Source organism: Rhinopithecus bieti, unplaced genomic scaffold (assembly GCF_001698545.2).
Source record: "Rhinopithecus bieti isolate Rb0 unplaced genomic scaffold, ASM169854v2 scaffold_32955, whole genome shotgun sequence".
NCBI lineage: Eukaryota > Metazoa > Chordata > Mammalia > Primates > Cercopithecidae > Rhinopithecus > Rhinopithecus bieti.
The window spans coordinates 2,284,084-2,307,526 of record NW_016814423.1 but is presented as its reverse complement, the minus strand read 5'-3'; the positions used below and the strand labels follow the sequence as shown (position 1 = coordinate 2,307,526).

At 40.9% G+C, this 23,443-nt stretch overlaps 1 protein-coding gene and 1 pseudogene across 7 annotated transcripts in view; both read right to left on the bottom strand.

Annotated features, from left to right (window-relative positions):
- Window positions 1–23,443, bottom strand: part of MTRF1 (mitochondrial translation release factor 1) — a 49,018-nt gene that overhangs the window by 14,289 nt on the left and 11,286 nt on the right. For 6 of the 7 annotated variants that reach the window (XM_017850165.1, XM_017850170.1, XM_017850166.1 and 3 more), the window contains 3 exons: window positions 22,336–22,443; window positions 9,193–9,365; window positions 3,763–3,880 (listed from right to left, as the gene is read on the bottom strand). In XM_017850165.1, coding sequence (XP_017705654.1) covers window positions 3,763–3,880; window positions 9,193–9,365; window positions 22,336–22,443 — 399 coding nt within the window. The remainder of the gene's footprint in view (window positions 1–3,762; window positions 3,881–9,192; window positions 9,366–22,335; window positions 22,444–23,443) is intronic. The other variant, XM_017850171.1, reaches the window with a different exon arrangement.
- On the bottom strand, window positions 22,652–23,169 carry LOC108514121 (U6 snRNA-associated Sm-like protein LSm3 pseudogene; annotated as a pseudogene).

The following is a 23,443-nucleotide window of genomic DNA, read 5'->3' as shown; positions in this document are numbered from 1 at the left end:
GAGTGACAGAGCTAGACTCCATCTAGGAAAAAAAAAAAGTATAACCTCATTTTTTGGGAAAAAAATGGCGCATTTTTATATGTACAGAAAAGAATTTGAAAGGATGTATACCAAAGATATATGCCAACAATGGTTACTGGGTTATTATTACAAATGTTTTATGTTCTTTTGCTCATGCATATATTATTTTCTTTTTTTTTTTTTTTTGAGACAGAGTTTCACTCTTGTTGCCCAGGCTGGAGTGCAATGGTATGATTTCAGTTCACCGCAACCCCCACCTCCCGGGTTCAAGCGATTCTCCTGCTTCAGCCTCCCAAGTAGCTGAGAATACAGGCATGCGCCACCACACCTGGCTAATTTTGTATTTTTAGTAGAGATGGGGTTTTTTCATGTTGGTCAGGCTGGTCTCGAACTCCCAACTTCAGGTGATCCACCTGCCTTGGCCTCCCAAAGTGCTGGGATTACAGGCGTGAGCCACTGTGCCCAGCCTTTTTTTTTTTTTTTTTTTTTTTAACAGTTTCCTATGGAATAAAATCAGTAAAGGAAACTTAAGAGAAAGTATGAAATTATCCCATTGTTGGATATTTAGGTTGTTTTAGCTTTTCATATAACAAACAATACGAGCAATCATAATGATGTCTGACTTCAAGATGGTTTCTGTTTTTTTTTTCGTTTGTTTTGAGACAGAGTTTTGCTCCTGTTGGCCAGGCTGAAGTGCAATGGCACAATCTCAGCTCACTGCAACCTCTGCTTCCTGGGTTCAACTGATTCTCCTGCCTCAGCCTCCCCAGTACCTGGGACTACAGGCATACACTACTACGCTTGGCTGATTTTTTTGTATTTTTAGTAGAGATGGGGTTTCACCATGTTGGCCAGGCTAGTCTCAAACTCCTGACCTCAGGGGATCCACCTGCCTCAGCCTCCCAAAGTGCTGGGATTACAGGCATAAGCCACTGCGCCTGACCCCCCCCCCCACCTTTTTTTAAAATCACACTACAACAAGAACAAGACACAGAAACACAAACTCCATCTGAAATAAAAGTATATAATCCCCAAACATGATCTATTAAAGACAAAAAGTGGATGGAAGAATGATAAATGACTTAGCAGCTGGAAGGAAGGTGACACTTAATTCCCAGTAGAGGGACATGCTGACCAGAAACTGGCCAATTTGCCTTGCTAAGTGCCAGAAAGGCTCAGAAATAGAGACACCAGGTATTTCAAAAGTCAGGCTTGAGGAGCTAGGGCTAAATACAGAAAGCCTATAATAACAAATAGATCCTCAAGTCTCCTTCCTCAATCTGCAGAAGGCAGGAGGTGTATTTCTGGATAATTAAATCAGGAAAATTCTAGAACTGGGACTAGTTACAAGGGAGGGCAAGTGTGAACATGGCTGGAAGACAAGAGGATTAAGTAAACGACTGCTATTGAACGGTGACACCTTGACCTTACTCTCAGCTGTATCCTGGAAGATCCTTCTCAGGAGAAAACAAACTCGCAAGAGAAAAGGTCCCTAATAAAAAAGCTGATTAACGCTCTAACTGATCTACAGTGGAACTCACTAGTGGGTATGTGGATAAGTGCATTCAGAGCTTTAGAACCTGACTCTTAAATATGTACAGACAGACAAGAATTCCTAGAAATTTCAACATGAAAGTAAGAATGGGCCAAGTGTAGTGGCTCATGTCTGTTATCCCAACACTTTGGGATGCTGAGGCAGGCAGATCACTTGAGCTAAGAAGGAGTTGGAGACCGGCTTGGGAAATGTGGAGAAACCTGGTGTCTACCAAAAAAAAAAAAAAAAAAGCAAGAATTAGCCAGGCAAGTGCCTGTAGTTCCAGCTACCAGGAACAGGGGGCGGGGGAGTGGTGCTGACGTGGCAGGGTCACCTGAGCCTGGGAAAGTCACAGCTGCAGTGAGCTGTGATCACACCACTGTACTCCAGCCTTGGCAACAGGCCAAGGCCTTGTCTCAAAAAGAAAAAAAGAAAAGTAAAGCAAGCATGAAACAAAAATAAACTCAGAAGAAACACAGACACTGCAGAAAGCAGAAGGGAACATCAGGGAAACTAAAATTAATATCCTTGAGCAATAAAAAAAAAGAAATAAGTATCAACAAAATAAGAAAAGGATGCTATGAGAAAACAATTCTGAGAACAAGAAAGAGCTCCCAAAAGTTAAAAAAAATAAATTTTTTAAAATCAGAAAAAGGGTAGGAAAAATAACTAAAAAACAAAGTGACAGACAATATGAGGGAAAAAAAAATTCAAGAGGTCTAACATCTAACTAATAGAAATTCCAGGAAGAATAAAGAGAATGTTATGCAAGAAATTATTGAAGAAAGTATTTCAGAGCTGAAAGGCATGAGTCTCTAAACTGAAAGCAACAAATACAAGGAATGAAAAAGACTTTCAATGCTCTAAGGGGAAGTTATTTCCAAGAAATGATCAATGAAGTGTAAAGTTAGAATAAAGCTATTTTCAGATCTCCAAAGCCTTGAAGTACTTACATGTCACAAATCTTTCCTCAGGAAGCCACTTAAAGATGAGCTTTGTTAAAATGACAGAGTAACAAAGAGAAAAAGACACTATGGAACCCAAGAAATGGGAGGATCCAACACAGAATAGAGGTGAAAGGAACTCCCCACCTGCTGATGACCAGGACAACCCCTGTGCAATGTCCTGGGGAGCAGCTCGTCCACACTGGAGCAAGATGATGGAGTGCTCTGTCAGGGAGTCTCCAGAGAGCACTGGAGTGACTTCATTTTACACAGCTTTTGGAAGATGCAGGCAGACTCAGAGTCAAAGAAAAGTAGGCAAATGAAAAATCAATGAGGTGATTATTAACTCTAGGAAATGAAACCACAGGACTGTGTACTAATGGACTCAGTGTCAAACACTATCTGTTCATTATATGAACACAGTGAAAATTAATTTTGCCAAAAGACAAATATTTGGAAGAGGAAAAGGTATACAGGAAGAGCAAAATTCTCATCTACAACATTAAGCCGTAAATATATAACCTTTATAGTTGGTCAGAAGAGCACTATTTGCCTATTATTTAGGAATACTGAGGTAATTACCAGAAGAAATAGCTAAAAGAGGCCTATTTGTTTTTTGCAGCTAGAGAAGTGAGCTAAAAGAATTTAAAGTGGTTATCTTTAAGAAATGGGAACTGAGGGTAGAGGAAGTAGGAAGAGGGTGGGAACAAGTTCAGACAGCTGTTGGTTTTTTTGTTACAGGACTTTGCCATGAGACTTTTAAAACCATATACATGAAATGTAAAAATTAATTTTAAAAAATTAAGAAGTTAAACATTTTATTTTGAAAATGGTAGGAATATTTAAAATCACATTACAGACCGCAAAATTACCTCAGAGTATACCAAAATTACCAATATTCAAAATAAAAGCATTAGTGCAGCAAAGCCTAATGGAGTTAGCCATCATGCTACAAGGTGATATAAGATCCACGGCAGTGGCCTGTCCAAGGCTGCTTCTGTGTTTCGTTTGTATTTAGGCTGGGGCACCTCTGGTTGCTCACTCCTGTCCAGCATACCTGGGAAGCTTCCCTGAACAGGTCTGCTCACTGTCCGCATCTTTTCAGAAAGGAATCTTTCCAAACAGAAGGGGACCATGAACACAATAGCCATCCTTATCCACAACCCCAGTGACATTTTTAAAGAGCTGTGCAAGGAACCAGACACTCACATAGGATTATTTCCTTCCAAATGCTGAGTAAGATGGAAAAATGGGCTTGCTTACCTGTGGGGATGTGGACAAGTCTGACAGCACTATCAGTTGTATTAACATGCTGCCCTCCTGCTCCTTTGGCTCGAAATGTATCTATTCGCAAATCCTTGGGGTTCAATTTCACATCCACCTAGAACAGAAGGGATGGCATAATTCTACACTCCGTGAATACTTTAATATGAAATCGATTCCAAGGTTTTTCAAATAAACTGTACTGTTTTAAGTTATAGCCTTTAGACTAAGAGAAGTAACTTATACCAAAGAAAGAGCAATAAACTGCCCATTCCAATAGGATGCTATTTTTTGTTTGTTTGAGACAGGATCGCTCTCTGTTGCCTAGGCTGGAGTATAGTGGCACAATCATAACCCACTGTAACCTCAAACTCCTGGGCTTAAGTGATCCTCCTGCCTCAGCCTCCTGAGTAGCTAGGACTACAGGTGCGCACCACCATGCCATGTTAATTTTAAAAATTTCTTGTACAGATGGGGTCTTGCTAATTTGCCCAGGCTGGTCTTGAACTCCTGGCCTCAAGCAATCCTCCCACCTTGGACTTCCTGAATGCTGAGGTTACAGACATGAGCCACCACACCTAGCCCTGGGATTCCATTTTTAAGCACTGATTTAGGATGTTATGAGAACACTGAGTTTTCAATCTATCAAAAGTTTCATCATTCATCATCCCAAAGTTACATGTAAGAAATCCCCAAAAATACATAAAACACACACATATATACTATATATTGTTGATTCTCATTATTGTTAGAATGTCTGTTTGCAAATTTTCCTACTCGCTAAAATTTATTTGTATCCTTGAATCAACACCTAAGGCACTTCCACAGTCATTTGCAGACATGCATAGGGCAGTGAAAAATATGAGCTGCTCCACACTTGCCCATTGCCAGCTGAAGTAGGACAAGGTAACATTGCCTTCTTGTGGCAGCTCTCCTACAGAGATGACCAGAGAATGGAGGTGTAGGGGGCAGAGCAGAGCAGTGCTCTGGCTCTGGGGCCAGTTGGACTGGGTTTGAATATGAACTCTAGCACCTATTAGTGGAGCAGCATCAGGCAAGTCACTCGACACTCCTAGGTCTCGTTTTCTCTTTTGTAAAGTATAGAGAATCTACCAGGATGGGTTATTTTTAGAATTTAAGATTATAATCTATGTGAGCTCAGTGTGTGTGTGTGTATGTGTGTGTGTTTATGGATTTGGCTAATTTTTTTTTTTTTTTGAGAGAGGGTCTCACTCTGTTGCCTGGGCTGGAGTGCAATGGTGCAATCATAGCTCACTGCCACCTCGAACTCCTGGACTTAAAGCAATCTTCCTGCCTCAACCTCCTGAGTAGCTGGGACCACAGGTGTGTGCCACCACGCTCAGCTGGATTTAGTTAATATTGAACCATTGTTCCTAACATTGATTTAACAAATACTGAACCATTACTCCCAAGTGGTTCAATATCTACTAAATTAGTGTTTGCTGCAACTTTACAGAACATAACTACTGGGAATAATGAAAATCAACTTCATTGGTGTATGTGTGTGTTTATTAGTGGATTGAAAGGTGGCTCCCAAAAAGATATGTTAATGTTCTAATTCGGAACCTTATTCGGAAAAAGGTTCTTTGCAGAGGTAATTGAGTTAAGATGAGATTATCCTGGATTATCAGGATAGGCCCTAAATCCAATGACAAGAGTCCTTATAAGAAACAACTAGAGGAGAGAGTAAAGGAGAAGACCATGTGAATTTGAAGGTGGTATAGTTTCAAGCCAGGGAACACCTGGAGCAACCAGAAGCTGGAAGATGCAAGGGAGGAGTCTCCCCAGAGCCTTCAGAGAGGCGTGACTCTGCTAACACCTTGATTTTGGACTTCTGGCTGCTAGAACTGTGAAATAATAAGTTACTGCTATTCGAAGCCACTAAGTTTGTGGTAATTTGTTACAGCAGCCTTTGGGAACTTATACACAGACACGGACACAGACACAGACACACATACACACAAATAGTTAACAAATAGTTAACAAATCTCACTATTCTAAAAGTTAGAATATTCTAACTTTTAGAATAGTGAGATGACACTAAATGAGTTTAATTTTCAAGAATATGAAAACAGGGCCCAGCACTGTGGCTCACGCCTGTAATCTCAGCACTTTGGGAGGCCAAGGCAAGCAGATCACTTGAGCTCAGGAGGTTCAAGACCAGCCTGAGCAACATGGCAAAACCTCGTCTCTACAAAAAATATAAAAATTAGCCGGGCATTGTGGCACACACCTGTATAGTCCCAGCTACTCAAAAGGCTAAGGTGGGAAAATCACTTGAGCCTGGGAGGTAGAGGTTGCAGTAAGCCAAGATGGGGCCACTGCACTCTAACTTGGGTGACCGAGTGAGAATCCGTCTCAAAAAAAAAAAAAAAGAAAAGAAAAGAAAAACAGGGTAAGTGGGAATGGGGCAGAAGAAATAAGGATGGAAGCAAGACAACTCTATGGTTTTGGTTTTTTAACCATGTAAATATTTAATGTATGAAAATAAAATTAAGTAAAAGAGAAAAGAAAATCAAAGCCTAAAATTAAATAAAAACAGAAATAAATGAACCAAAATATTTATCATAGTAACATAACCACACAGAAAAAAATTATTTCAGATGGTCTCTGAGCATAGTGCTCTGACTATGCATTCTTTTTTTTTCTAACAGAGTCTCACTCTGTTGCCCAGGCTAGAGCACAATGGGGTGATCTCAACTCATTGCAATCTCCACCTCACGGGCTCAAGTGATTCTCCTGCCTCAGCCTCCTGAGTAGCTGGGACTACAGGCGCATGGCACTACGCCTGGCTAATTTTTTTGTATTTTTTGTAGAGACAGGGTTTCACCATATTGGCCAGGCTGGTCTCGAACTCCTGACCTCAAATGATCCTGTCTGCCTCGGCCTCCCAAAGTGCTGGGATTACAGGCGTGAGCCACCACACCCAGCCTGACTACACAGTCTTGGTAGAATATATTCTAAGGGAAAAAATCTTAAACTTACTCAGTAGTTTACTATTAGTAATGTTGATATTGTAATTTTGAAACTATTTTATATATAGTATATAATAAACCAAATAAACATATTAAAATGATTATGAAACAAGATTTTTTGTATAATGGAGAGATGTAAATACAAAATGCAAGAAGTTGAGGGGTGACAAAAATTTCTGTAATGTTAAATTTGAATTGGTAGTAATAATATGAAACTGTGATTTCAAAACATGTATTTCCTGGCTATATCCACTGAAGGAGTCTAGAAGTAACAACACTAATGATAATGAACAGACCTACTATCTAGATCTTGATTTCTGGATACATTCCCCACTAAAATGAACCAGGCTGACTTAAGTCTGAGGCAGGATAGTACAAAATGGGCCTGGGAATCTAATTGTGTCCAAAAGCATAGATGCGCTCAAATGATGGTATCATTTCAAAAGGACAAAAGGGATACCCTAAAAGGCTACTATAGACCAAATCTGGGACTATTTGAACATAAAGAAGAATAGTAACTATAAATAAGTGAATAAAACATGAATCCATGAGTCTATAATGAGGTTAACATGTGAAACTTGATATATGAGTTTATAATGAAATCATACACTAGAAAAAGAATGCAAGAAAGTGTGGGCTAGAAGGTGAGAAGGTAGTAGGGAGGAAAGTTCTTTACAGAAGAATGCCAGTTAATAAATGTGGAAGGAATGACAGAATTAGAAAATCATCATCTTGCAACCCCAAAGTAAAGAACTGATTCAGGGAAGGATCACCAATGGATGTTAAAACTATGGATGAAAGGTAGTTGGGAACAGGATATATGTACCCTAGAAATTACTTAGTAATTGCAAAGGGAGAAATACACTTTTACAATGGAGATATTTCTGTGGTCACCATCTTCACTAACTACTAAAACTAAGGCACACTAAAAGTGAGACAATCTAGCATTATGTGTCTTCTGATAAGAGGCAACATGCCTATAACTACACCTATGAAGTATTCTCACTCAAAATGTGTAACCTGCACGGAATGGAACATGTAGATATAACTTTCAACATAATACAGAGGATAAAGGAACAAGTTAAAGAGTACCACGAGGAACAGTCAGAGGAATCCAGAATGTGGGACATTCTTCAAGACAAATGGTCTAGACTTTTCCAAAAGTCATTACCATTAAAAAATAATAATAATAAAAAGTTGGGAGACTGTTCCAAACTTAAAGAAATATAGCAACTAATTGCAATGTGTGAAACTTGACAGGATCCTGGTTAAAAAAAAAAAAAAAATCACTATATGCAGGGATAGTGGCACACCTGTAGTCCTAGCTACTCAGGAGGTTAAGGCAGGAGGATCACCTTGAACCCAGGAGTTCAAGTTCAGCCTGAGCAACACAGTGAGACCTTGCCTCAAAAAATAGATAAATAAACAGCTATAAAAAAATTGGGGGCTGATTAGGGAAACTGTTAAATGTACTAGATATTCGATATCACACAATTATGCTTAGTTTTCCTAGGTAATGGTAGTGCGCTTATATAGGAGAATGCCTAGGAGATGTATGTGAAAGATTTGGAAGGTAAGGTCTCATGGTGTCTGCTGTATCCTTTACAGTTCATTTAAGTAAATGTATATACATATACATAGGAATCAAGCAAATGTGAGAAAATGTAAACAACCAACCTCAGGGGAAGGTTGTAACATTTCATTATGGTATCCTTTCAGTTTTCTGTATGTTTGAAAAAAAAAGGTTAGGGAAAAGAAAAATATAGAGCAGATGGCTGTATTCAACTAAAAAGATAGATATATGGTCCCCATACTGATATTGTACCACTGACCTTGAAATATTATCTCCGGAATTCATTTTCTTTCTTAAGATAAAATTTAGGCAGCAACATTAAATGAACATTTTTTTTGAAAATTAGTGACTTCTATTTAAAAGCAAACAAAACATCTTGGTCAGTGATAAGAGGGGCAACTTTGCCTGGGGGAGAATTAAAGATTTCCCATTAGAGACTATCAAGTCCAATCTGCAGCCATGAAAAGAACAGATTTCCGGCTGGGAGCGGTGGCTCCTGTAATCCCACCACTTTGGGAGGCCGAGACAGGAGGATTGCCTGAGGTCAGGAGTTCGAGACCAGTCTGGCCAACATGGTGAAACCCTGTCTCTACTAAAAGTACAAAAAAATTAGCCAGGCATGGTGGCATGTGCATGTAATCCCAGCTACTCGGGAGGCTGAGGCAGGAACATTGCTTGAACAAGGAAGGTGGAGGTTGCAATGAGCTGAGATCGTACCACTGCACTCCAACCTGGGCGACAGAGTGAGACTCCATCTCAAAAAAAAAAAAAAAAAAGGACAGATTTTCCTAGAAGCTAAGGCTTCCCAGCACAATACGTGTTGACATGGAGTGAGTTTTCCATGCCTCCTGCTGAGGTTACCTCATCTGGTTGAGGAAGGACAATAACCGACATTGTTCCCGTGTGAATGCGCTGCATCCTTGAGGACAGGCCCACCTCGGGGATACGCTGAACTCGGTGAATCCCACCCTCATACTTCAAATGCTTATAGACACTGTCACCGGAAATTCGGGCAGCTGCATGATGTAGTCCACCTAGGGGAACAACAGTCCAGAAATAGTAATGAATTCTCCTTTGAAACAGATCAGGATCCTAAATGTCCTTAATTGAAGGCCTGAATGTGAGTACAGAGCCTGAGATGAGAACATAAAGCATGGGATAACAAGGGCCTCTGAAGAAGAAGAAAAGAAGACATAAAGTATAAACAAAACTATAGTTTCCCAATGTAAATATATTAAAATATAAAAGGAAACATACCAAAATTTAATTAATTAATTAATTATAGGAGCTAGTGATGCAACAACAGGAAACATACCAAAATATTATTTGGTTATGTCTGGGGAATAGAATAATACATTTTCTTATTTCCAAATTTTCTATAATGAACAAGTTTTCTTTTATAATAAGGGGAAAATACTATTTGAATAAAAAATAATACTGGGATGTTTTCTGCATTGAACTACCCTGTGTATTCTTAGGCTAATATGGTATCATATATAAAAAATTGCTCAATAGTAGAATAATTTCATAATGTTGAATAACTCCACAGATCCTCCCAAGTTTTCAAGAATTTATTGAAAGTCAGCTCTTGCTTATCTGTGGAGTGGGAAGAGTATCACAAAAGAATCTTAACACCTAGGCTAGCTTGTTTTTTTTTATTTTTTATTTTTGAGACAGAGTCTTGCACTGTCGCCGGGGCTGGTGTGCAATGGCTCGATCTCGGCTTGCTGCAACCTCTGCCTTGTGTGCTCAAATGATTCTCCTGCCTTAGTCTCTTCAGTGGCTAGGATTACAGGTGCCCGCCACCAGGCCCGGCTAATTTTTCATATTTTTAGTAGCGATGGGGTTTCACTATGTTGGCCAGTTTGGTCTTGAACTCCTGACCTCATGATCTGCCCGCGTCAGGTTCCCAAAGTGCTGGGATTATAGGCGTGAGCCACCATGCCCGGCCACTTGTTCTTATCTAATTTTTTTTAAAAATCTTTTTTATGATACAATAATATATGAAGACAGAAAAACACACAAATCAAATATATGGTTTAATGTCCACCACTCGGGTCAAGAAAAAGAACTGTGCTAGTCACTCTATAAGCCCTCCCAAATGCCATTTCCAGTCATAATCCTCTCTCTTCCCTAAGAGTAATCATTATCCTGACTTTTATTCCTTTCTTTACCATAATTTCATTACCTAAACGTGTAGCCCTAGGCACTACAGTTTAGTCCTGCCCATTTAAAAATGTTTGATGTATCTTTTTAGTCTATTAGTCCACATGCTTATCATCCATTGCTTTCATTTCCTACAAATGATCTGTTGAATGTGGGCTGCTGACCTGTAGAATTTCCAGCAGTCTGTTTTTGCGGATTGCATATTCTTGGTGCAAGTCACCCTGTTCTGCTGCCCTCTGTATTGGCAGCAATTAGGCAGCTGGATGCAGACACTGGATCAGACCTCAGTTCAAGCCCCTTGGCAAGACTACAGGAGGTGTACGGTGTCTGGATGTCTCTCTTTTTACAGTCTTGACAGCCTTTGACACTGAATGGTGACAGTCTAATTCTATCATTTCTTTTTCACTTATTAGTTAAAATACACTAATAAAGAGACACTTCTCCTTGTCTACCATTTGATTACCTAGTGATACAATTACATAGGAAAAGCAAGATAAATGTTTGATTCTGTGCCTTTTACCATGTCTACCAATATACCAACATTTTTTTTTTTTTTGTAATACACTGAACTGGTTCATTTTAATCCTCTGAAGATGACCAATTAAAAGTTTAAATTATCATTATGAACTCAAGGATTGAAACACATCCAGCATATTTAAACCAAGTACAGTTATTATTAAAGCTCAACTAGTCCCATCTTTGGCCCATAGAGCCTCTTCAAATCGACTTCTGAATTCTTTTGACATGCCCCATTTATATGGGACATGCCCCATTTGTATGGCATAACAAGATACTCCAGGATTATCTTGAACATTTTTTGCCCTAGACCTGGAATCAGCCATGTCTCCAAGAAGTCCTGGTTCGAGAGAACCAGGCTAGGGTTGTCCACTACTACTGGATTTGGTTATTATTTCTAAGCCTTTTCAGTGGCCAGAGATAGGAAATAACCTCATGAGTTCATGTGATGTTGAGACACAATTTTCCATGGGTCTCTTGTGTTCCTGCACATCTTACAAATGAAGCATTGCTGGCTATTTCGCTCTAAAATATCTTTTAAAGGTGGTTTGTGCAGTGAACAGCCTTGGAAATAATGTGTCCCTCCCGAGCAAAGGATAGGTTTCCACAGCCTTGGAAGACAGAGATAGTGTCTCTTTCTAGAGCAATGTGCAGGCATGCCTACTGCCCATTAAAAAAATGGCTGGGCGCAGTGGTTCATGGCACTTTGCAAAGCTGAGGTGGGCAGACAGCGGGAGCCCAGGTGTTCAAGACCATCCTGAGTAACACAGTCAAACTTCATCTCTACAATAAATACAAAAATTATGGCCGGCGCTGTGGCTCACGCCTGTAGTCCCAGCACTTTGGGAGGCCGAGATGAGCAGATCACAAGGTCAGGAGTTCAAGACCAGCCTGACCAATAGGATGAAACCCCGATGAAACCCTGTCTCTACTAAAAATACAATAATTAGCCGGGCGTGGTGGCGTGCACCTGTAGTCCCAGCTACTCGGGATGCTGAGGCAGAAGAATCGCTTGAATCTGAGAGGCGGAGGTTGCAGTGAGCTGAGATCGTGCCACTGCATTCCAGCCTGGGTGACAGAGAGAGACTCCATCTCAAAATAAATAAATAAATAGCATTTAAAAAATAAATAAATAAATAAATTAGCCAGGTGTAGTGGCACGTGCCTGTAGTCCCAGCTACATGGGAGGCTGACGTGGGAAGATGGCTTGATCCCAGTTGAGGCTGCAGCGAGCTGGGATGATGCCACTGCCCTCCAGCCTGGGAGACAGTGTGAGACCCCACCTCAAAAAAAAAAAAGAAAAAAGACTCAATTTCCTTAAGTTCAGTGCTCTTCTCCTATAATGCAACCTACCGTGTGGGCAGGAATCATCTGGTCTTCTTAGTTGTTGCCCTGTGGGACTCTGGGCTCAGGGAACTGGCACAAAAATGCTGATACTCTGGCTATTGCAATAACCCTGAGTAATAAACTGTCCTTCACTGCTGACCCATGAAACAGCAGCAGGCTAACTTGTTAGTGTGCAAGTAGGGTAAAATCTCAGACCTTTCAGAGTTTTTACAACTGACACTTCCAAGTTAAATTCAACCTCTTTTCTATTACACTTTTATTGTGTTTCTTCCCATACCAAGAATCTTGGTTCTCAAAGAGAGGGCATTAGAATTAAAATATCCCACAATTACTCATCTGTTTTTATATTACGCTACACACCTGTCTCAGAATACTAATACTAGTTCTACTAATACAATTACTACAAACATTAAAACTTTTTTGCATATGCTCTTGCCATTTGCCTCCCATTTTTCAAATGATTGTACTATATCTACACTGTCAGATCATACAGTCCTTATGTAACAAATTCATTCTCCTTAGCCTTCAATTACTCCCAGTTCTTCATCTAACTGAATATTTCATGCTCACCCCCATTCCTTATTTTGCTATCTCTCATTTTAGTTGTCTGAAGCTTGTTTCTAGTAGATTCTACAGAAAGGGACCATGGGAAGAGTATTTCCTGAATTCTTGCATAATGATAACAATTTGCTCCCTTCACATTTATAAGTCAGTTTTGCTGATTATAAAATCCTTAACTCAACTTTCTCCTTCCTTCCTTCCTTCCTTTCCTTCCTTCCTTCCTTCCTTCCTTCCTTTCCTCCCTCCCTCCCTCCCTCCCCCTCATCCCTCCTTCCCTCCTCCCTCCTTCCTTCCTCTCCCTCCTCCTCCCTCCCTCCACCTCCCTCACTCCCTCTTCCCTCCTTCCCTCCTTCCCTCATCCCTCCTTCCCTTCTTCCTTCCTCCTTCCTTCCTCTTCCTTCCTTCCTCCTTTCTCTTCTTTCTGCTGAATCTATCTCTGGCCAAAGTGCTGTTCTGAAGAAGAGTCTGAAGGAATCTAATCCTTCCCTTATAAGTCCTCCAGGGTTTTGTTTCTACATGTCTAATGATCTTTTCCCTTTTTTGTAAGTCTCCAAACATTTTATCAGCCTATGGCTTAGTGTTGGTCGTTCTAGCTGGATATTTTCAGATGTGCACATGGTTTCAAATCTTTTCTTTCTTTTTTTTTTTTTGAGATGGAGTCTCACTCTGTCGCCCAGGCTGGAGTGCAATGGCCAGATCTCAGCTCACTGCAAGCTCTGCCTCCTGGGTTTACGCCATTCTCCTGCCTCAGCCTCCCGAGTAGCTGGGACTACAGGCGCCAGCCACCTTACCCGGCTAGTTTTTTGTATTTTTTAGTAGAGACGGGGTTTCACCATGTTAGCCAGGATGGTCTCGATCTCCTGACCTCGTGATCCGCCCGTCTCGGCCTCCCAAAGTGCTGGGATTACAGGCTTGAGCCACCGCGCCTGGCCTCAAATCTTTTATTTCTATTTCAGAAGAGTTCTCTGGAAATATAGATGTATTTATCATAAGCAGCCTCAAGGGTGGCCCCCCAGGATCCCTGCCTGCTGGTATTCATACCCTTACAGTTCCCTCCCAGCTGGTCTGTATGATCAACAGCATATAGTATGGCAGAGGTGATACTAAGTCACCTTCTGAGGTTAGATTACAAAGAACCAGGGCCTCCATCTTGCATCACTCACTTGGGAGAAACAGGTTGCTAAGTCGGAAATAGCCCTATGGAGAGGCCCTCATGGTGAAAAGCTGGTATCTGCTTACAACCACATGAGTGAGCTTAGAAGCAGGCCCTGAAGCCCCAGTCTTGTGTTGAGATGACAAGAACCCCACCCAACAGCTCAACTGCAACCTCATGAGAGACCCTGTGCCACTCAGAAAAGCAGCTGATTCCTGACCCTTATAAATTGTGAGATAAAAAATGTTTGTTGCTTTGAAGTTGCTAAGCTTTGGGTAATTTGTTACACAGCAATAAATAACTAATATAGTATCTGCTCTGACTTTTATCATCTCATCAATCTTTTTGCCTGTCAACAATGTTTGTCATTTTTCTTCACTCCTTTATTATCTGTCTTCATTTCTTCTTGATTTCAAAAATAAATTTTCCTTTTTGACTACTAGTTTCTTAAGGCATTAAATGTTGTTTATCTGCGCAAATGTTTCTTCTAATTTATTCATATCTAAAATGATTTTTCTTTGCTCATTATTTCCTGAGTCTGTCATTTCAGTTCTACTCCTGATTTACCAGATTCTTTGACACTTCATATTGCTTTTTTTTTTGAAGACATGGTCTCACTCTGTTGTCTGGGCTGCAGTGCAGTGGCACAATCTCAGCTCACTTCACTGTTGACCTCCTGGGCTCAAGCCATCCTACCTCAGCCACTGGAACAGCTGGGACTACAGACGTGTGCCACCATGCTCAGCTAATTTTTAAAATTTTTTGTAGAGACAAGATCTCACCATGTGGGACCTAGGCTGGTCTCAAACTCCTGGGCTCAAGCGATCCTCCCACCTTGGCCTCCCAAACTGCTGGGGAATATAGGTGTGAGCCACCGTGCTCAGCCTCTTAACTTATTTTGAAATAGTAGATAATAGTTTTGACCTATTTTGTAGTCATATCTTTCTAATGTGTTTTCATTGTCTGTAGGGATATTATTCTACTCCTTATTCTCTTGTTTCTCATAAAACTTTGTATGGAATTTGACCTTAATACTTTTCTATGGTTTATTTTTATGTGAGATTACTTTTCCATATGTTTTAGAATGAGTCCAGGAAGGCTCTTCTAACTTCACAGAGCTCTCTTTTCTGTGACTTTGTGTAATGTTCAAGTAAACAGCAGCCTGCTTTCTGGGACTTCCTGGTTGTTCTCCCTGACATTGGATTAGATCTTCTTTTCCCTTCCTCCCTCTTCATCCCTGTCCTGCTCAACTTTGAGTCTCCTCCCAGCAGTCCTTCCTCAGTGTGGGGGCCTGTTTTGGAAAGGCAGCCTAGAGGCTATACTGCTCTGGCCTCTTTCAATCTCCTTACCTAAAGTCTGAACCCTCATTCATTATTGGAGAGCGTAAAACTCCTCCCAGCTCCAGCTCATGTTCATAACTGGCTCCCAAATTCCAGAGAATAACCATGAGTTACGAGGGGGTTCTCCAGTTTTCAGATCTGGCAGATGCCACCCCATTGCTTCCTTCTTCCTCCTGCACAGATGCTTAGACCATGCAGGTTCTATGGCAATTGGTGGTTTGTTTTAGGGTTTTGTGGACTGCAACTGAATGCTGTCAATGCTATACATGGGTTTTTGGTTTTGCTATCTAGTTGCTATATGTGTTTTTGCATGGGGATTCAGAGAGAATGAAAACTATGCTGCTACTGCAGTTGCCATCTTCCTAATGCATTTCTAATGAAGACATAGTAACCCTAACCCATTTGGTTTCTAAAGTCAGCATGTCAGACGAAAATTAAGTATAGTTTTAGATTACCCTTGAAAATGCCTTAGGAAGGTGTCTTATAAGAGACTGGCATACTGTCTCTTAGGTAAGTCCATCATAGCTGATCTTCCTCCAGCAATAAAACATATTACTGGATAATAATCTTCATACCAAATAAAGAAGCTGACATGCATTTAGGGGACAGATGATATAAAAAATCAAATTGTTTAACATTCATATTCAGTGTGGTAGGATGGACATACTATGAAAGATTATCCAGGAACAAAAACAGAGTGGCGTCACAACAAATTTAAATTCCCCATCTCACATTCACACTGTACTTTAAAATTACTCCTCCATCCCCTTTACTTCATGTCATGTGCAAATACTTGAATATTATAAGAGAAGACTGTGACTTATTTGGTATAGATTAAAACAGCCAGTCTTAGGCTACCTGAGTTCAAAATTCAAGCTTCTCTTCTTCCTAGCTGTCTGCCCACAGGCAAGTTAGTTCCACGCTTTGGTTTCCTTATGTGTAAATAATAATAGTATATAAGTAGGGCTACAGCACTGCACACCTGAAGGGGGAAACATTCACACTGAAGAGTATATGAGTAGTGCCTCAAGACATATGCAGGCATACAACATAGCCTTAAAATTTTACTCTCCAAGGGTTTTTGTGAGGCATAACCGAGATAAATACATGCAGAACATTTAGTACAGTGTTGACATTTAGCTGTTGAGAGGTATCAGTCATAACTGGAACTATGCCATTGGCTTTCCTGGATCAGTGTGAAATCTTGTGGAAGAGAAAGGCTGTCAAGCTCCCTATGAGATAAACTGTGACACAGGGCTAGAGAGGTGATATACCCTAACGGAGGACAATGAAGGTGTATTGTGGCCTTGCCAGATGAAAACAAACTGCTTCTGGTGGCTTTTACTGACAGGGATGGAGAAAAAGGCATTTGCCACATCAACAGCTGTATACCAGGTACCAGGGAATATGTTAATTTGCTCAAGTGATGAAACCACATCTGGTACAGCAGCTGCCGTTGGATTCACTGCCTGTTTAAGCTTTCAATAATCCATCATTTCTCCAGGATCCACCTGTCTTCTGTACAGGCCAAATAGGGGAGCTAAATGGGGATGTGGCGGAAATCACCACCCCTGCATTTTTCAGGTCCTTGGTGGTAGCACTAATCTCCACAATCCCTCCAGAACTGCAGTATTGCTTTTAGTTTGCTATTTTCCTAGAGGCAGTTCTGGTGGCTTCCGCTTGGTCTTTCCCACCATAATAGCCTTTGCTCCATAAGTCAGGGAACCAGTGTGGGGATTCTACCAGCTGCTGAGTATGTCTATTCCAATTTTGCATTCTGGAACTGGGAAAATAACCAGAGGATTGGTTATTCTCACACTGGGCCCACTGTGAGATGGGCATGAGCTAAAATTCATTGATCACCTGACCTCCACACAAGCCCCTATCCTGACTAGTAGATCATAGTGACATTTGTGAATGTCCTAGAATTAGTGTTGGCTTACAGACAGTGACTAGAAGTCCTCAAAAGTTCTGATTACTTTCTTTTCTCCAAAGTATAGTTACCGCATTAAAAGGCTATACATCCCTTTGGGGAGGCTGGGGAAAAGTTTTGGCAGTATCCTGGTGTGTTTCTTCAAGGGGATCTATACACTCCCCTTCACTCAAGGTATTTTGGGTCTGGAAATTGGCTCAAGTCTGGAAACTGGTTGAGCAGCTGTGATTCTTGTTTTTAATGGTTCAGGACAGACTTCTGTTTACTTGACCTAGAAATTTTCTCTTATACAGATCAAGTAGTAGGCTTCCTATTTATTTCACTTCTAGGAACACCATGATCAATGCTGTAAGTCTGCAAAAGTGAGACTATTCTGCTTGCTCTTTTTTTTTTTCTTTTGATGGAGTCTTGCTCTGTCGCCCAGACAGGACTGCGGTGGAGCAATCTCGGCTCACTGCAACCTCCACCTCCCGGGTTCAAGTGATTCTCCTGCCTCAGCCTCCTGAGTAGCTGAGAGTACAGCCACGCACCACACTTGGCTAATTTTTGTAGTTTTAGTAGAGACGGGGTTTCGCCATGTTGGCTAGGATGGTCTCGAACTCCTGACCTCAGGTGATCCACCCATCTCAGTCTCCCAAAGTGCTGAGATTACAGGCGTGAGCCACTGCGCCCGGTCTCTGCTTGCTATTTTGACTCTGCTGTCTGACACGGTAATTACACCTACTACTTGGCATTTGGCAGTGGGGTACCACCAGTTGGCCCCTGCCACCCTGGGATCGAATTACTCCTACTACATTTAGGTTTCCCAATTCAGTGACCAAAGTCCCCACTGTATGGTGTGACCCAGACAGAAGAGTGGTCACAGAGATCCTGAAGGATGCTGGGGCTCCCCACAAATATGTTTCTCACAGTTGTGGTGAAAGGTGAGTCATCTGGACGCATAAAATTCACAACTACATTCCAGTAGGCCACCCCTCCCCAAATTCAACTTGTGAGTAGAGAATACCAAAACGTAATTATAAACATTCATCAGTCGAGGGCTGGGGAGATCATGCAATATATTTCATAGAATCCCTTTAATGTGGAAAATATTTCAGTTCATTAGATACCAGGTTTACAGATTGATAGTGTCAGACCTACACTACATATCTAGAACCATTACCCTTCACTGCTTCCATAGACTATCTTGTGATCATTTAGTTTGAACTATTTCTGAAATGGTTAAATATTGTCTCTATCTGTACCTATTGCCGTAAAATGATATGACTTTGAAAGTCACTTAACGTATGAATTTGTACATGAAACAGTTTCTTTTCAACTTTAGCTTTTAGTGCTATGTGAATCTCTGTGGTTATCTATGAGTTCCTCTCCATTTCAATTAAACATTAAAAAAACATGATTTGTGTGCACACATAGGTAATATAACATGTACATAAGGTAGGTGCTTTTTGCCCTCTCTTTATCCACATCATGTTCTTCTCCTAACTGCCTCTAATAAAGACATCATTTTCTTAGGCCGGGCACGGTGGCTCATGCCTGTAATCCCAGTACTTTGGCAGGCCGAGGTGGGTGGATCACGAGGTCAGGAGATGGAGACCATCCTGGCTAACACAGTGAAAGCCCGTCTCTACTAAAAATACAAAAAATTAGCTGAGTGTGGCGCGTGGCTGTAACCTCAGTTACTCAGGAGGCTGAAGCAGGAGAATCACTTGAACCCGGGAGGTGGAGGTTGCAGTGAGCCGAGATCATGCCCCTGCACTCCAGTCTGGGTGATAGAGCGAGACTCTGCCTCAAAAAAAAAAACAAAACAAAAAAGAAATCAATTTTTTAGAAATTATCTTAAAATTTCAATGAATAAAGGTTTATTCTTAGTCTTTAATTTTTTTTTTTCTTTCCTTTTTTGTTTTTTTTGGAGATGGGAGTCCCATTCTGTTGCCCAGGCCAGAGTGCAGTGGCACAATCTCAGCCCACTGCAACCTCTGCCTCCTGGGTTCAAGTGATTTCCATGCCTCAGCCTCCCAAGAAGCTGGGATTACAAGCATGCACTGCCATGCCCTGCTAATTTTTGTATTTGTAGTAGACATGGGGTTTCACCATGGTGGCCAGACCGGCCTCAAACTCCTGGCCTCAAATGATCCACCTGCCTTGGCCTCCCAAAGTGCTGAGATTACAGGCATGAGCCGCATGAGCCGCCACGCCCAGCCCTTAGTCTTTAATTTTAAAGGTATATGAGTAAAATATTTGTAATGTTTCTTTTTTTTTAAAAAAAAGGAGGCTTGTAACTTTTCAAAATATTTTTATTTTGCCAGTGAGTTAGTGTGTCTAAAGGAAAGTTTTCCCAACCATTGTTTAGGCTGCTCTACAAACCTGGAACAGAATCTCTGTTCCTGTTATTGAGGTCATCTCCCTTTTATTCTTGAAAGTTTCATTCAAAATACACCTATCAGAGTTCACTCAGGATATTTTCCACTACTCTCCTTTTCATAATGCTGCTGTTTCTTCTTATATTCTCCTTGAAACTCTCTCCTCTTTTGCTTCCATAATATTTTACTGTCCTCATCCTTTTTCTGCTTATCTTGAATCCTCCTTTTATTTTGCTAACTGGTCTATCCTTCTAAACGTGGCCATTCTCCAAAGCTTGTTGCCCTGAATGCTCTCTTTCTGCAGACTCTCCCTCACTTATCCTCTCAGTATCAGACATTGTCTCTGAGTTAACAGGTATCAAATAGTTTGCCTGAGTTCTGTTCTCTCACCAAAGATCTGGTTACTCAACTTCAGTATTTACTCCGAATATTTCTTTTCTTTTTTTTCTTTTTGAGACTGAGTCTCACTCTATTGCCCAGGTTGGAGTGCACTGGTGCAATCTCGACTCACTGCAAACTGCGCCTCCCGGGTTCAAATGATTCTCGCGCCTCAGCCTCCTGAGTAGCTGAGATTACAGGTAATTTTTGTATCTTTAGTAGAGACGGGGTTTTACCATGTTGGTCAGGCTGGTCTTGAACTCAGTGTCCCAAAGTGCTGGGATTACAGGTGTGAGCCACTGTGCCCAGCCTATTTACTGACTGTTTCTAAGTGGATGTTCACTATAACCTCAATCTTAATAATTCAAAAACCATTCATCATTATTCTTTCCAAATGGTTTCTGCCTTCCAACTTCTATTCCATTCAATGGCATGAATGAGTATCACAGTCTTCTCAGCTAGAAAGATTAGACTCCCTGTGGCTCATCTTCTTTGTGTCGGAATAGAATCATGGGATGTAGTGCAGCTCTGGATCAAACAGACTAAAATTTAATCCCAGGATTGCCGTTACTTATTGTGTGGTCCTGGATTAGTTACTTACTCTCTGAGCCTAGATTCTCATCTGTAAAATGAGATTAGTAATACCTATTTCACAAGGATGTGAAGTTGTGCACACAGGACATACTGGATAAGCAACAGTGCCTCTCACATCTAGTTACTTAGCAAATTATGCCTATTCATCCTTTGAAGGTCTCTGACAGATAATTCTACTTCCCATTCTAACTCTTAGTCATATCTGGATTACTGTAATAACCTCTTTGCAGTCTGCACTAAATCTAGCCTTTCCATCCATCCATCCGTCCATCCATCCATCCATCCATCCATCCATCCCTCCATCCCTCCATCCATCCATCACTATTGTCAAAATAATCTCCTTAAAATATATTTTATCAAATCATATTAATACAATTTTCAACAGCTTCCTACTGCCCATCAATCAAAGCTGTTCAAAATCTATCCACTCAAACCTACTTCAGAGATTACTTCCCTGACAAGCTATGGGTAAACTGGCCTCCCCACTCCCTCCCCGACACACCAAGACCTCTCCCACCAGCATGCTGCTGCCCAGGTTGTTTCTTCTGTCTGCGCTCATGGATAACCCCCTTTCCTGACCACTGGTTGTATCTGAAATCTGCATCAAGTACAACTTCCTTAGGCTGTATGCTGGTTCTTATTTCCCTTTACTGTTCAACTTACATGAATCCTCTCTCCCCACTTTGATAGTTTGTGGTTTATTATTGATGACTCCTCCGTCTACTACAATGTATCACTGCGTAACCAAGCAGAGGAAAACTTTCAAATGGATTAAAAGAATGGGACAAATGAGAGAATTATCATCACATGTTTTGAATCAATATACTTGAGTATTTAAAGGTAAAGAACTGCACTGTTTGCCTACGTTGTATTATTGTTATTATTATTATTATTTTTTGAGACAGTCTCACTCTGTTGCCCAGGCAGGAGTGCACTGGGGTGATCTCAGCTCACTGCAACCTCCCCGTCCCGGGTTCAAGCGATTCTCCTGCCTCAGCCTCCCGAGTAGTTGGGATTACAGGCACATGCCACCATGCCCAATTAATTTTTGTATTTTTAGTAGAGACAAGGTTTTGCCATGTCGGCCAGGCTGGTCTCAAACTCCTGACCTCAGGTGATCCACCCACCTCGGCCTCCCAGAGTGCTGGGATTACAGGCATAAGCCATAGAGTCCAGCCGTTGTATAAATTTTTATCAGGCAAAAGAGAACGGAAGTTTCTTGAAAATAAAGACAAATGATTAACTTTTCTGCATTCTCATAAAATCAAACACATTAGCCACTCAGTCTAATTAGTAATACTTATTATATTATTTTATAAATAAAGTTATTGAAAGTAAAAACCTTAATATACCTTTGCTTTCAATAACAGAGAAAAATGATTTTGAGGCAAGATACGTATCTAAGTTCCTCAGGGGAATTTTCTCTAATTCACATATTTCTCCCTAAGCAAACGCTTCCCTCATTTCCACTCTCTTCTCCCAGCTAACAACTGTACTATAATAGTAAGCCACTGTGATTGATGAGCCTATGTCACAGTGTTTAGTAGATATACACCAAAAGTTTTTAAAAAATGGGACAATATGGTTCTAATCAAGATCAGAGGTAAAATAATTTTCAGTATCTGCTACGGGCAAATTCCTCAATATGCCTACCATAATCTGCTGGTGTATAATTCAGAAGTTCAAATTGCCAGTGTTTATAGCACGAATAATTCTGGTACATGTCAAATATTTCTCGGGTAAATTGTTGGCAGATGTCACCTAAAAGAAAATATGAAAACTAGTCAGAACAAATTTCAGAAAGCCATCCTTAAGACTAAGTCCTTTAGGAAATAAAGAATAACTATTTCCAAATGTAAATACTTTTTTTTTTTTTTGCATCTTGGTGGTCATATTTATTGGAAGAGCTTGAGAAAAATGAAAATACCATTTTGCTTAAGAAGTTGTGAGTTATCTGCAAATCAACTCATTTCAGGCATGGAAGAATCTCCAGAATTATTTCTTAATATCAAAATGTATGCAAGTTTCTCTTTTGAATGTTTTGTACATTTAGAAAGGCCACTGTACAAAGTCTCCTGTTTTCCATACAGGACAAATTCTGTTTCAGCCAACTCTCAGTGGAGGGGCAACCAGGACAATGCCATCTCCCAGGACAAAGAGCATTGGAATATTCCGTTTCGTTGATTTATATATCTCTTCATATGTTTCTTCATCAATTTCTACAGTAGTCAGTTTCTTCCACATCTCCCAAGATCATATTTAAATGTTGACCATAAGCATGTAATCTGCCTCGAAGCTTTCGGTCATTTCTCATCTTCATATAAATTAGCTCATCTAGGCTGAGCCTGATAAGATCCAGGGGCTCCTCTACAGTGTTGGTAGTTTGATGCTGGTCTACGTCGTCCACCATGTTTCAAACCCTGCGCCCTTTCCCCTAAATACCTTTAATGGACTTTTTAAAGTTAGTGTTATCGGCCAGGCGCGGTGGCTCAAGCCTGTAATCCCAGCACTTTGGGAGGCCGAGACGGGCAGATCACGAGGTCAGGAGATCGAGACCATCCTGGCTAACACGGTGAAACGCTGTCTCTACTAAAAAATACTAAAAAACTAGCCGGGCGAGGTGGCGGGCACCTGTAGTCCCAACTACTCTGGAGGCTGAGGCAAGAGAATGGCGTGAACCCGGGAGGCGGAGCTTGCAGTGAGCTGAGATCCGACCACTGCACTCCAGCCTGGGCGACAGAGCGAGACTCCGTCTCAAAAA